General features: G+C 58.8%; 1 protein-coding gene across 1 annotated transcript in view; it reads left to right on the top strand.

Annotated features, from left to right (window-relative positions):
• The window catches only part of NXN (nucleoredoxin), a gene marked incomplete at its 5' end in the record, with an annotated part of 176809 nt that extends 165741 nt beyond the window's left edge, over positions 1-11068 (top strand). The window contains 3 exons of the mRNA XM_013005744.2: positions 4796-4975; positions 6593-6717; positions 9154-11068. Of these exons, the coding sequence (XP_012861198.2) occupies positions 4796-4975; positions 6593-6717; positions 9154-9336 (488 nt within the window). The remainder of the gene's footprint in view (positions 1-4795; positions 4976-6592; positions 6718-9153) is intronic.
• Between the last annotated feature and the right edge of the window lie 747 nt (positions 11069-11815).

The raw sequence follows: 11815 nt of genomic DNA, 5'->3' as shown, positions 1-11815 counted from the left end.
GGTTGTCCTTCCCACCCCTCAGGCCTTGGAAGGCTCAGCGCCACACCCCGCCCTCTGCTCTGGGACATCTAGGTCTGTGTGTCCCCTGGCTTCCCCGGTGCCCCGTGCATGCCCCCTCCCAGGAGGAGACGTGGGGTAGTTTTCTTAGACCTCTGGGCTTTGAGAGAACTGGTGGGGGGGGCGGGGTTCTCGGACACTGCTTGTGGCAGGGGAGCAGACAGGATTGGGGCTGAAACTCACCCTGGGGTCAAAGAGTATGTTTCAAGCCCACCGTTAAGGTTGGGACAGCGCAGTGGTGGAGTGCCTACCCCAGCTGAGTCCACAGAACCCTCCCTGTGGCAAAGCTAGCTTCTCCCATCTGCTGTGAGGCCTCCCGTCGCCATCACCAGGGCTAGCCATCAGCCATTGGTCCTGCTGCCGATGGACGAGGCAGATGGTCCACTTAGTGGATCACAAGAATAATGAACTTTCTCATCATAGCACATGTTCCTGGAGCCCTTCCCTGTTTGCCAACATGCAGTGTGCGCTCAGCTGCTTGCCACGGAAGAGAGGCCTGGCGATACGGTTTGGTAACACTGAAAAGCCACACCACACCCACTGTCATAGCGTTGATTTCAACTCTGCGACCCGTGCCTGGACAGAAAGGACCAGGTCCCTACGGTTTTCTTGCTTGTAATCTTCACAGCGACAATTTCTCTAGAGCCGCCTGCCTGCCCCGCATCTGAACCACCAACCTCTAGGTTCACAGCCATGTGCACCTCCCAGGCTCCTTGGCTCGGATCACGGTCCTGGGAAAGAAATCTGGGCGGGCAGGTCTCCCCTGAAACCCACAGGGTCTCCGGGCGCCCGAGTCATTTCTCCATTGTGGCGGTGGAGTTGGTTACCACACCGCGGGCACGCTGCCAAGCAGCATTGTCTGTCGATTGTGCCGCGATCTTCAGAAAAGCCGTAGAAAAGTACACAAACCCACCGCTGCCCATTCCAACTCACCGTGGCCCCACAGGGCAGGGCAGAACTGCCCCTGTGGAGGGGCTGATGGTTTCTAACTGCTGACCTTAGGGTTAGCTGTCCAACTCGTCACCAGGGCTTCCTTAAAGGGGCTGGGCAACATGATTCTCCCTGTTTTACAGCTGATGGGGAACTGGGGCCTGGAGAAGTTCAGTAACATGCCTGGGTCTTCCTTAGAACTCTCTGTGGGCTTCTCCCCACCCCCAGCCAAGGACAAGTGCAAAGGGAGCAGATGTGGGAAGGCATCTCCGAGACACTGCCCCTTCCCTTGCAGTTCCCACTGGAAGTCTCTCCTTGGGAAACCCTTCCTCGGGTTGGGGGAGGGGGGGGAAAGGGAGTGCATGGGGCGGGGCAGAGAAGAGCTGATTGTCTCTCAACTTTCGCCCTCCCCGGGGCAGGACAGAAGAGAGGGGCGCCGTGCAAGCTGCTGCAGGTCTGTGGGCTTTCTTTTGCTTTGGCTAAGAGACACCCGCCCTACCCTCAGCCAGTAGACTGGGAGAACGAGCAACTACTTCGGCCCCAGCTGACCCCCTGCTTACCGGCTAGCTGACCGTGGGTCGGGTGCTTCCCCTAGGAGCTTCAGTGTGCCCTTCTGTGAAATAAGGAGAATCGGACTTACCACACCCCGCTGTTCGGAGATGACACCCAGCCCAGGACAATGTGGGATGCGGAGCTCTCAGCCTGCCGCCTGGTTCACACCGGAGGGAAAACTCACGGAAGCTGGTGTGGGCACATGCAGGCACGTGTGCACACACAGCGCCCCACCGCCTTGGGCTCCAGGGCCATGCTTGCCCACGAGCAGGCGGGATCCTGACACAGCGCACATGAACCCCCTCACACATACTCATAGTCACACGTGCGGCCTGGCCCATACCCTGTCATCGTGGGCTTTGGTGCCTAGAGAGGAGGCCTTGCTGCCAAGTGGCCATAGGGAAGGCCGGAGGCAGGGAGCAGCTGGCTGCCCTGCAGCTGCAACCTGGGGCTCCTCCCATGGCTGGACCTGAAGAGGCTGCAGCCACGGGGCAGCTCAGGGTGGCCTCGCCTTCAGGTGTCCCCTTTTCCCTGGACTCTGCCCGCTTGTCCCCCAGGGACCCACTCAGCATCGCAGGTCCCAGCGCCAGGCAGCGCATCAGGGCAATGGGCAGGCTCCCCTTTCACTTCACAGCTGCAGTTGTCCGATTTCAGAGACACACGGACTCCTCGCCAATTACAGAGCTTTGCCAAAGCAGTTTTCAGAGCAGGCGTCACCATGCAGAGGGGCTCAGCCCAGCTGGCTGGTCCTGTGATGGGCCCCTAGCTGAAGCCAGCCTGCCCCTCTCCCCCCACCCCCACCCCACTTCGGGCCAGTTGGTCCTGAAGCCCCAGTCCCCAGCCCCAGGGGCTAGAACACTCATCATGCCAGACCCAGGTCTCCCAGTCCAGTCTTCCCAGCACAGAACCACTAACTTCTCGGGGGTCCCCATTCTGCAGCAAGCGTGTGCTGTGTGTCCCCAGCCCCCTGCGTGTGTTGATGTGTGATGGGGAGGGAGGACCATCCTTGGGAATCCATAGCTCTCCGGGCCAGGCCCCTCACACATCCAGCCCCCTCTCCTAATAGGTGTGAACATAATGGGCGCTTTTATTCCTTGTGCAGACAGCCCCCCACAGCCACACTTGCTGTGCCGGCTGCCACAGCAGGTCACCAAACACCAGAGCTGTATTCCTAGTACTGTGGCGTACCCCCTGCACCCCCACCCCCCACGGAGATGTGAAATGTCAGTGGAGCAAATTACCGACGGAATGATTTGGAATCTATAAATATTAAATGGCTCAGGCTTTCATTGGCCCATATAAAATTCAGGCGCTGGGCAACTCGGGGGAGGGGCGACAGTGTCTGAGGGGGGAGGGGACAGGCTGCTCTGAGAGATGTGTCCCCAAGACAGGCCTGAGGCTGCCTCTGTGGCTTGGCGGATGGCTGGGGGTCGAGAGGGCAGGAGGTGGAAAGCTAGGACATCCTCTGAGACTAGGGCTTTGGGGTGTATGCCTCGGGGCCTCTGTCATGTACTAGTCACCCCAACCCAGGACTCTGACCAGCCAGCGAGCAGTGGAGGTGTGCATCCTCCGGGGACTGTGAGGTAGGGTGTCGGAACCTCCCAGGAGGGTAGCAGAAAAGCTATACTTGCTTGATCGCAGCCCACCACCCTCTGCTGCAGCACTGTCTGGCCCCTGCCCCACAGGGCTCCAGGGCCCCTTTCCGAGTCTGTGCCAGGCCTCGATCCTGTCTGTCTGTCCATTGGTGGTTTGTGTTGACTAATAGCAAGTATGTGCTTGCCAGTGTCCCTGCACATTTGTACACCACCTTGTTAGCTTTCAGACCCATGCAAACTAAGGAGCCCTGGCGGTCCTGGGAGTTAAGCTCTGGGCTGTTAACCACAAGGTCAGGAGTTCAAACCTACCAGCTGCTCCTGGGGGGTGAGGAGAATGAGGCCTATCTGTTCCCGTAAGATTCTACCGTTTCCCCAAAAGTAAGACAGTGTCTTATATTAATTTTTGCTCCCAAAGATGCGCTAGGTCTTATTTTCAGGGGATGTCTCACTTTTCCATGAAGAAGAATACAGTACACATTTATTGTTTTATTAAAAGAGACCTCGCATTTCCTGTCTGCTCCAGCTACGCTGCTACAGTCCGGAGTCTTATTTTCGGGGGGGCCTTATATTTCAGTGAGAAGCAAAACTGTGAGTCAGTCTTATTTTCGGGGGAGTCTTCCTTTTGGGGAAACAGGGTATGCGTTGTACCCAACAAGGAAGCAGTGAGGTTTTTTGGTTTGGGTTTTGTCTGGGGAGGGGCGGGTGTTACAGACAAGTTGAGGAGTCCTTGTGTGTGGCAGGTTAGGTGCCGGGGTGCTACCCGAAAGACCTATAGTGTGACGCCACTGCCTGTCCCCCAGAAGGAAGGTGAGGCAGTCTGCTGGGTTACCAGAAATTACAGACTCAGACTCCTGCAACGCGGCTGCTAACACGTCCCACAGGACCCCGTGAGCCCGCATCCGTGGCAGTGCGTTTGGTGTTTTGTCTTCTCGGATAGATGGCCACTGCCCGTTGGCCACTGAGGGTCTGGTGTTGCTGGGGTGCTGAGCAGGTTTCAGTGAAGTTCACAGGCTTAAGACCAGGAAGCAGGGCATGACAGCCTGCTCTGGACATCAGCCGTTGAAAACCCCGCGGATCATAGCCATTCGACCCACAACACATTGGGGCGTGGCAGTGGTGGGTCCCATTGTGTCTGGGGCCCCCCCGGCCATAGCAGTAATGCAGGTGAGGGCAAGGCCCCTGCTCCCGGGGTTTCTACTTGTAACCGTGGTGATGAGAATGCCATCACAGGAGAACTGCCGAGGTCCTTTAGCCTGGGGCCTTGACCAGAGCAGACCACCAGGCAGACCCGCCCATGGCCCATGTAGGTGCTGGGTGGATCCAAACTGCCGACCTTTAAGTTAACAGCCGAAGGCTTAGCTGTAGCTCCACCAGGATTCCCTGTAATCGTGATGATCGTTTCCAAGTATCGATTGCTTTTGTTTATCAGGACCCTGTGCTAAGCTCTTTCGATGCATGGGGACCGGATGAGTAGACTGAGCCCCACAGGGGTGATGTGACTTGCTCCCCACGTGACATGATGCACTGAGCCTGGGTTCCAAGCCTGGGCTTTCTGACTCGCCGCAGGGGCTCTTGATCCTGGCCCTGCCTTATCATGTCCCTGGTGTGCCCTGTCCTATGAGCCCTCCCCCTCCGGTAAACGCTGATGCCTTGTCTTGCAGGCATCCCCACGCTCATCGTGCTGGACCCACAGGGGGAGGTGATCACGCGGCAGGGGCGGGTGGAGGTGCTGAACGACGAGGACTGCCGCGAGTTCCCGTGGCACCCCAAACCCGTGCTGGAGCTCTCCGACTCCAACGCCGTGCAGCTGAACGAAGGCCCCTGCCTCGTCCTTTTTGTCGGTACGCCGCCGCCGCTCACGGGCCGGTGGGAGGGACGGAACAGATGGACCTCACTGAGGAGCTGTCTGTCCCTACAGCTGCTTTCTGTCACGAACAATGCCGCCGAGCCCAGGTCTTTGTCTCTCCCTGGCAGCCTTGCTTTTGACCCCAATGATTTATTCATGGCCCTGCCCTGTGGGAGGTGTGCTGGGGAGCCCTCAGTGTGCTGGCTGCACTGCTCTGCTTCAGGGCTGCTCCTTGTGGGGGCGGGGCTGGGGGAGAACCGGTCAGGCCATAGCCCCTGGCTCCAGGCCATTGTTAGGTGTAGGTGGGCTGCAGGGACTGTAGCCCAGGTGGCTGGGTCCCCCTGGTCGAAGGCTCACCCCAGGCTACTTCCAGATTACCTGGGCTCCAGGGCTGCACTAGCTGCCTCACACTGGCTCATCTGCCCTGGTAGCTGACTGCCCCTCCCTCCCTCTGACGATCCTGACGCCCATGCTCAGTAATGCTCGGCCTTGGCTCAGGAACACAGGGACATACCCCCTGGGCTCCCTGCAGCCCCGTGGGGGTGACCCCAGTTCCTGGTGGAAACGAAGCAAGTGTTGGCCAAGGGCCTCAGGACTTGGCTGTGCTCCAACCTAAAGTGCTGGAGGCTCTCAGGGTCACAGCTGACACGCTGACACGCCTGCTCCCCAGGGGCCCCTCGAGTGTGTGCAACAGGCTCCCCATTCTCTGGAAGTCTGCTTTGGGTGGGGGTGGGGGGGTCTCCCAAGAAGGAGGCTCTTCAACAACTTCACCTGCAGGCTGGTTCTGTGCTCAGTGTTGAAAGGCCCCTAGGGAAGGGTGGCCTTGGGGAACCCTTCAGCCTTGGGGAGCCTCCTGCAGGGCTTGCTTCCTGGGGAGCACTTCTGAAACAAGTGACAGTCCCGAACTTCACTGGCTCCCCACAGATGTGGGCATGGGGCCTCAGAGAGGCAAATCCAGTTGCCCAGCCTCACAGAGCTAAGTGAGTGTGGGGCCAGCGGGGCCACTGCCAAGCCTGCACTCTGTGGGCCCTGAGCATCATGGGTGCGATCCCTCTGCGGGACCTGCTCTTACCACCTGGGGCTGCTGCTCTTGTCCTGGGAGGCGCCTGCCTGCAAGGGGCTGGGTGGGGTGTTCTCACAGGCCATCAGTGAGTGGCTCTGGCTGCCAGCTGTGACTTGGCCTCATGCTGCCTCCCTGCAGCCACCAAAGCTGCCATAACTGGACCCCAGTCCTGGACCCCTTACTCCCAGTTCTCAGCCACTTTCCTGAGGAGTCAGTGATCCCAGGTCACGGCTTCTCATCCTGTGACCGAGTGGAAAACCACCGGACCTTGGGGCCTGACATAGGAGACAGTCAGCCCACCATGGGTTTGGGAAGGACTGGGCAAAGAGAACCTTTAGTGCCTGTCAGGGTGGTGAGCGGGGCACAAGGGGATACTGCCCTGCTGCTAGTGTGCATGAGCGTGTGTGTGTGTGTGTGTGTGTGTGTGTGTACACGAGTGTGCACTGGGTCTCCTGGGGACAGTTGTTTCCGTTCAGGGGCTTCTGTAGCACAGGCCCGCAGGCCCTGGCCTGCAGGAGCCGCTGGATCAGTTGCGCTCTCTCCCACCAGACTCCGAAGACGACGGGGAGTCCGAGGCGGCCAAGCAGCTGATCCAGCCGATCGCTGAGAAAATCATCGCCAAGTACAAAGCCAAGGAGGAGGAGGCACCGCTTCTGTTCTTCGTGGCTGGGGAGGTGCGTGCCGTGGGCTCTGGGGCCCAGGCCTGCTGTGCTGCCAGGGGAAGCCAGGGGACGTTCCCGCCCTACCGCTCCATTATCTCGCTCTTGCAGCGGGCGGCCTCTGGGGCTACAGCTCTCTCCACACAGGCCGTGCGTCCTGGGGATGCATGGGTCCCCTCCAGCTCAGTCAGAAGCAGGTGCTTCATGTGCCATGCTGTGACCCCGTGGTTGGTTCCTCCTGCTGCCTCCGTCCAGGGACCCCGGCAGGTGGGAAAAGCCTGTCTTGGGGTCTCTAGCTAGGCCAGACAAGCGGGGCGATCCCTTCCTAAGAGCCGGCTCTAGCACGTAGAACCGTGTTGAGAACGCTTCCACCAGCAGGCACCGCGAATCTGCACGATGGCTGCAGTCTGTGCAGGCGTGACACCCTGCATCGACCCCCGCCCCCTCCAGGCTGCTCCACGCATGCTCCACTGCCCCTCCCCACCTGGGTGCCCCCTCCCATAAGCCAGTGACCGATGAGCACACTTCCGGTAGCCCTCCAGGCCCCGGCCCACCCACCCGCACCCTGAGTTGGTCAGCGCCCCCTGCCCATTTCAAGCTGTTGGTCTCTCAAGGGAGGTGTGGGGAGGATGAGGCAGCAGCCACAAACACCCTGATCCACCCATTCATCCCTCGTCAATAGCCGCTGCCCCACTAAGCCCTGTGGCCCCCTTGCAGGCCACTGAAGTCACCCTGCGCTGTCCCCAGGGCTGCGGGAACAAAGCAGCTTCCCAAGGCCCAGCCACAAAGCGCTGGGAGGCACTCCGAATGCATTCAGTGGGTGCAGAACAGAAGGGGGGGGCGTGCTAGGGGCAGAGGGAGGTCGGGGAACCCTGCCCCCGCGGCTGAAAAGGCAGGGCCATGCTTCCCCAGTTTCTTATCCATTCCCCCCCCTCTGCGCTGGAAACACAGCTCTCAGAGAGGGTGAGGGGCTTATCCCAGGCTGGGTGGCACTGCCGGCGGGCTCATTCACCCCACACATCAGCCCCGGGTGTTAGGGACTGCCCTGAAATCCACTGTGCTGTATGGGGAGGGGGCTGCATGTGAGGTTGCTGAGACGCCAGGACCCAGGGCTCTAACTCAGCTGTCCTGGTTGTCCAGTGAGTGGACTCACTCAGGCCCAACGGGGAGAGGTGGGAGGACCCTGGACCAGGAACGGGAAGTGGTCTCTGCTCCAGTGCCAAGCCACTCCCATGGCTCCCCTAGCCGCATCCCCTCCTGGCCCGGCCTTGTGCTCCAACTGGCTGTGATGAGTGAGACTCCTTGACTCCCATTCTAAGCTCTGAAGCTTTAAGGGACATTTAAATTCCATCTTCCCGTGGCTCAAATTCCATCTTCCCGTAGCTCGCCCAGAGGACGCAGGGCAGGAGGCGGGCGCAATGGAGTGCTGGGCCTAGTCTAGACCTCCTAGTGGGAATTGGAAGCCTAGGTGTCTCCCTGCTGTTTATCATGGTTTTTAATTAACTGACATGGGGTGGGGGTGGGGACTGATGTGCCTGAGGTGTGAAACCACCCAGCCTGGTTGGGAAGTACCTGGATGTTTCCAGAAAGAGAACACAAACAAGACCATCCCCAGAAATCTTCCCGGAGATGTTCCTTCTGAGAAAAGAATGTTTGACCCCAGAAACAAGTGGACTCTGTTTCCTGTCTCCTGGCCAACACTGCGTTTTACCAGTGAGGCCACCTAGGGATGGGAGTGGGGTGTCCATTTTCTGTTACCTACAAGGGCTCAACAGTGAGAGCCTGCGTCTCCCACGGTGGCCCCCTGACCAGTCCTTTCTCTTGCCTGCAGGGTTCCCTGTTTGCCTTTCTCATTTGAACAAGACACTGAAGGGACATTAGGCAGCCCCTGGGGATGTTGGACTCAGTGTCAGACAGTATTTTAAGTAGCGCTGTCTGGCAGTGCAACTCCCGCCCTCGCTGCAGCCAAAGGGAGCTCTTGTAGTTGAAAACCCTTCCGGTAGTCGAGGCCCAGGTTGGCCGCAGGTAATCCACAACTGGGCCGCAAATCATTGACGGTTGACTGCCAAACTACTCCATCAGACGCAAATATGATAAAAGCCAGATCATAAAAATACACGGCTTCCAAAACACAAAAACTCCATGGAGAAGTGGCATTAGGATAGGGGCTCTGGCGAAGCCCCCTGGGACATGTGAGGGAGGAAAGGTGCACTGGGTGATACAGAGTACCACCCCTCTGCTAGTTGGCAACTATTCCTTCCTCCCCTCCCACCGCCACTAGAAGGGCAGGTGCTAGGCTCCCTGTTTCAAGGGCCCATCTCTGCAGGAGAGCCTTGTCCCTAAGATGGTGAGGGGTTCCATTCCCATTGCCGTCTGGGGGGCCCCGGGGTCCAGGGTCTGGGGCTCGGGGTCTTCTGTGACAGTCCCTCTCTCCCTTCTGGTGGCTTCCAGGACGACATGACCGACTCCTTGCGTGACTACACCAACCTGCCGGAGGCCGCCCCTTTGCTCACCATCCTGGACATGTCCGCCCGAGCCAAGTACGTGAAGGACGTGGAGGAGATCACGCCCGCCATTGTGGAGGCCTTTGTGAATGACTTCCTAGCAGAAAAGCTCAAGCCAGAGCCCATCTAGTGGGCCCGGCCCCCCGAGACGTTATTTAAAACTCAATCTCCTCTTCCTCCTCCTCCTCCTCCTCTTTCTCTCTGCCCTCGAACTTTCTCAACCAACGTGCCCTGAGTCACACAACCCAAGCGTCCAACCTCTCTGCGGTGCCTTGTTTTCTGCATTAAACTCCTCAGCTAGCACCCTAGGGTGCACCCCCTGCCCCCCTTTTCAGTAGCCGAAGAGCCACCGTGTATGGAGACTCTGCTTGGGACGGGAGGGGGTGGTGGAACAGCCCAGACAGGACTGGGACGGCAACACTCTAGAAGGGTCACTAGTGTCTGGTGGGTGATGTGTGTGCCGGGGGTTCTTCCCCCAAGGGAGGCGTTAGGGGACAGGGGCTCACTCCTGGTTCGCTCCCACTTCTGCATCAGCTCACCCCCTCGAAGCACAAGCTCCCCAGAAGGGGACTTGCTCACTGGTAGCTGTCCCTGCGGGTGGAGCAGAGCAGGGCCATATCTCGGCGGGACATCAGCTGTGGGTTGTTGGTGAGAACATCATTTTCTAAGGGACCGAGTCGCTGGTCCTGAGAGAGAAAGCAGCAGCTTGGCAGCAGCGGGTTCTTGGGCGGGGGCTCCCCATGTCCCAGAGCAAGCATGGGTGTGTGGACGTGTGTGTATTTTTCCGCCTGGTGAGAAGACTAGCGGTGATAATGATTCCTATAGTAATCACATCACTTCCTTGCACTGCGCTCCTCCCGTATCAGGAGGGCATCCTGTTCTGCCATGTCTATCGTCTTTCCCTTGGTGTGGACCCCCGCTCCCCCTAAGCTGCTGCCTTCTCATAAGAACGACCCTGACTCCCGTGGAATTTTGTTAAGGGGTCCTTCCCCTGGGACGTCTTCCCAAGAAAGTGGGCCCCAAGTTCTTAGAGGAGCAGCCCTAAATGGCACACGCCTCGGAGTGCATCTCTGTGCCGGGGGGTGCTTGGGGCTCTGTGGAGGTGCCTGCTGGAGCCACCCGTGGTCAGCAACCCCCCACCCCACACACCCCCTGCCATGCCCTTTTCTTTTTGAAACAGAACTAAAGAGAGGCAAGGAATGACCGGACACCTGACGAAGGCGGGGAGTGAGGGCAGGGAGAGGGGGCCCGCTGAGTCAGGGGGCCCCTGGGCTAGTCCCAGGGAAGCTTGGCGTCTGATTTGAGCTGGAGACAGGCCATAAAAGGAAGACAAGGAAGAGCAACTGAAATCAGGATTGCAAATGGATAGGAAGTCAATGAGGCTCAGCCCACCTCGAGCCCTGGTGGCGCCCTGGTGAAAGCACTCCAGGGCTAGATGCAGCGTTGAAGGTTCAAACCCACCAGCTGCTCCTCACAGGAAAAGAAATGGCGGCTTGTTTCCATCAAGATCCCAGGGCCTTGGAGAGCCTGTGGGGCAGTGGACTCCAGACCAGACGGTGCTAGGAGTCTGGGTTGACTTGCCACTCATGAGGTTTTGGCTTTTAGCCCATCTCAGGGGTCCGAGTCTTCGAACCGTCCCGGGTCTTCTCTTGCGTCTCCACTCACAGCACCCGAAACCACTTAAGACAATTCAGCTGCCCCCCTTGTCCCTTTCCCCCTATAAACTGTTGACACTGTCGTTCCTTGCCCAATCAGATTGTTATTTGTAGTTCAGAGGTACAGAGGTAACTGGACTGTTATTGGGTGCCCTGGCCTGAAATGCAGTCACCCAGTAAGAAATAAAGCAGGCCTCTCGGATGTGATCAAGCCTGGTGCCTTCCCCGTCCTTCGCCACCGCTGGGAGCTGCGACATTGCGGTGCTGCGCGGTGGAGGGTGGGGGGGCTGGCAGGGGACAATGAGCGCCTCCTGACTCTCGCTGGACACCCGCTGGCCATGTGTCAGGATTCCCCAGAACCCTCGGACTGAGTGCAGTGGGTCTCGGCGTCACCAGGTGTCCAGAGGCCAGGAGGCATGTTTGGATGAGGGTGCCGATGGTAGCGCTCCAGGCAGGAGCTGGCTGCCTCCATGCTCCAGGTTCTCCTGGTGAAGAAGAGGGCAATGGTTTGGAGCCCTTTGGCCAAGCTGTGCCTTAGGGCTTCTCTGGGAACCCGTGGGCAGGGGCGCAGGGGAAGCCCAGGAAGCTGAGCTGCATTTCTGATAGGACCTCTCTTGGGACGACCTGGGGGCGCTTCTTACCCACCTGGGGCGGAGCGAACAGAACCCAGTGAGAAATTGGTCGAGGTCATTGCCTTACGTCTAGGTCATAGCTGATAGGCTGGTGGCCTGTCTGAACTGATCGTGAATTACCTGCCTCGAATGTCAGCTGCACGGACCCGTGACGCCGGAAGTCCCCTCATCTTTTTTAAAGTTATTTAAATTCTGTTTTCAGGGAGCGATAGCAACAGCAGTACCACAGGCCCTCGAGTGTCTATAGAATTAGGACGCTAAACGTTGCTGTTCCTGAAAGAAAAGTGACACTTCCCGATCCCTTCAACCCAGAGGGGCGGTT

This window comes from Echinops telfairi, unplaced genomic scaffold, assembly GCF_000313985.2.
Source record: "Echinops telfairi isolate 266 unplaced genomic scaffold, ASM31398v2 ScPeMD7_7458;HRSCAF=8496, whole genome shotgun sequence".
NCBI lineage: Eukaryota > Metazoa > Chordata > Mammalia > Afrosoricida > Tenrecidae > Echinops > Echinops telfairi.
Note: the sequence above shows the minus strand (reverse complement) of the source record. Positions and strands in the feature narration are given on the sequence as shown.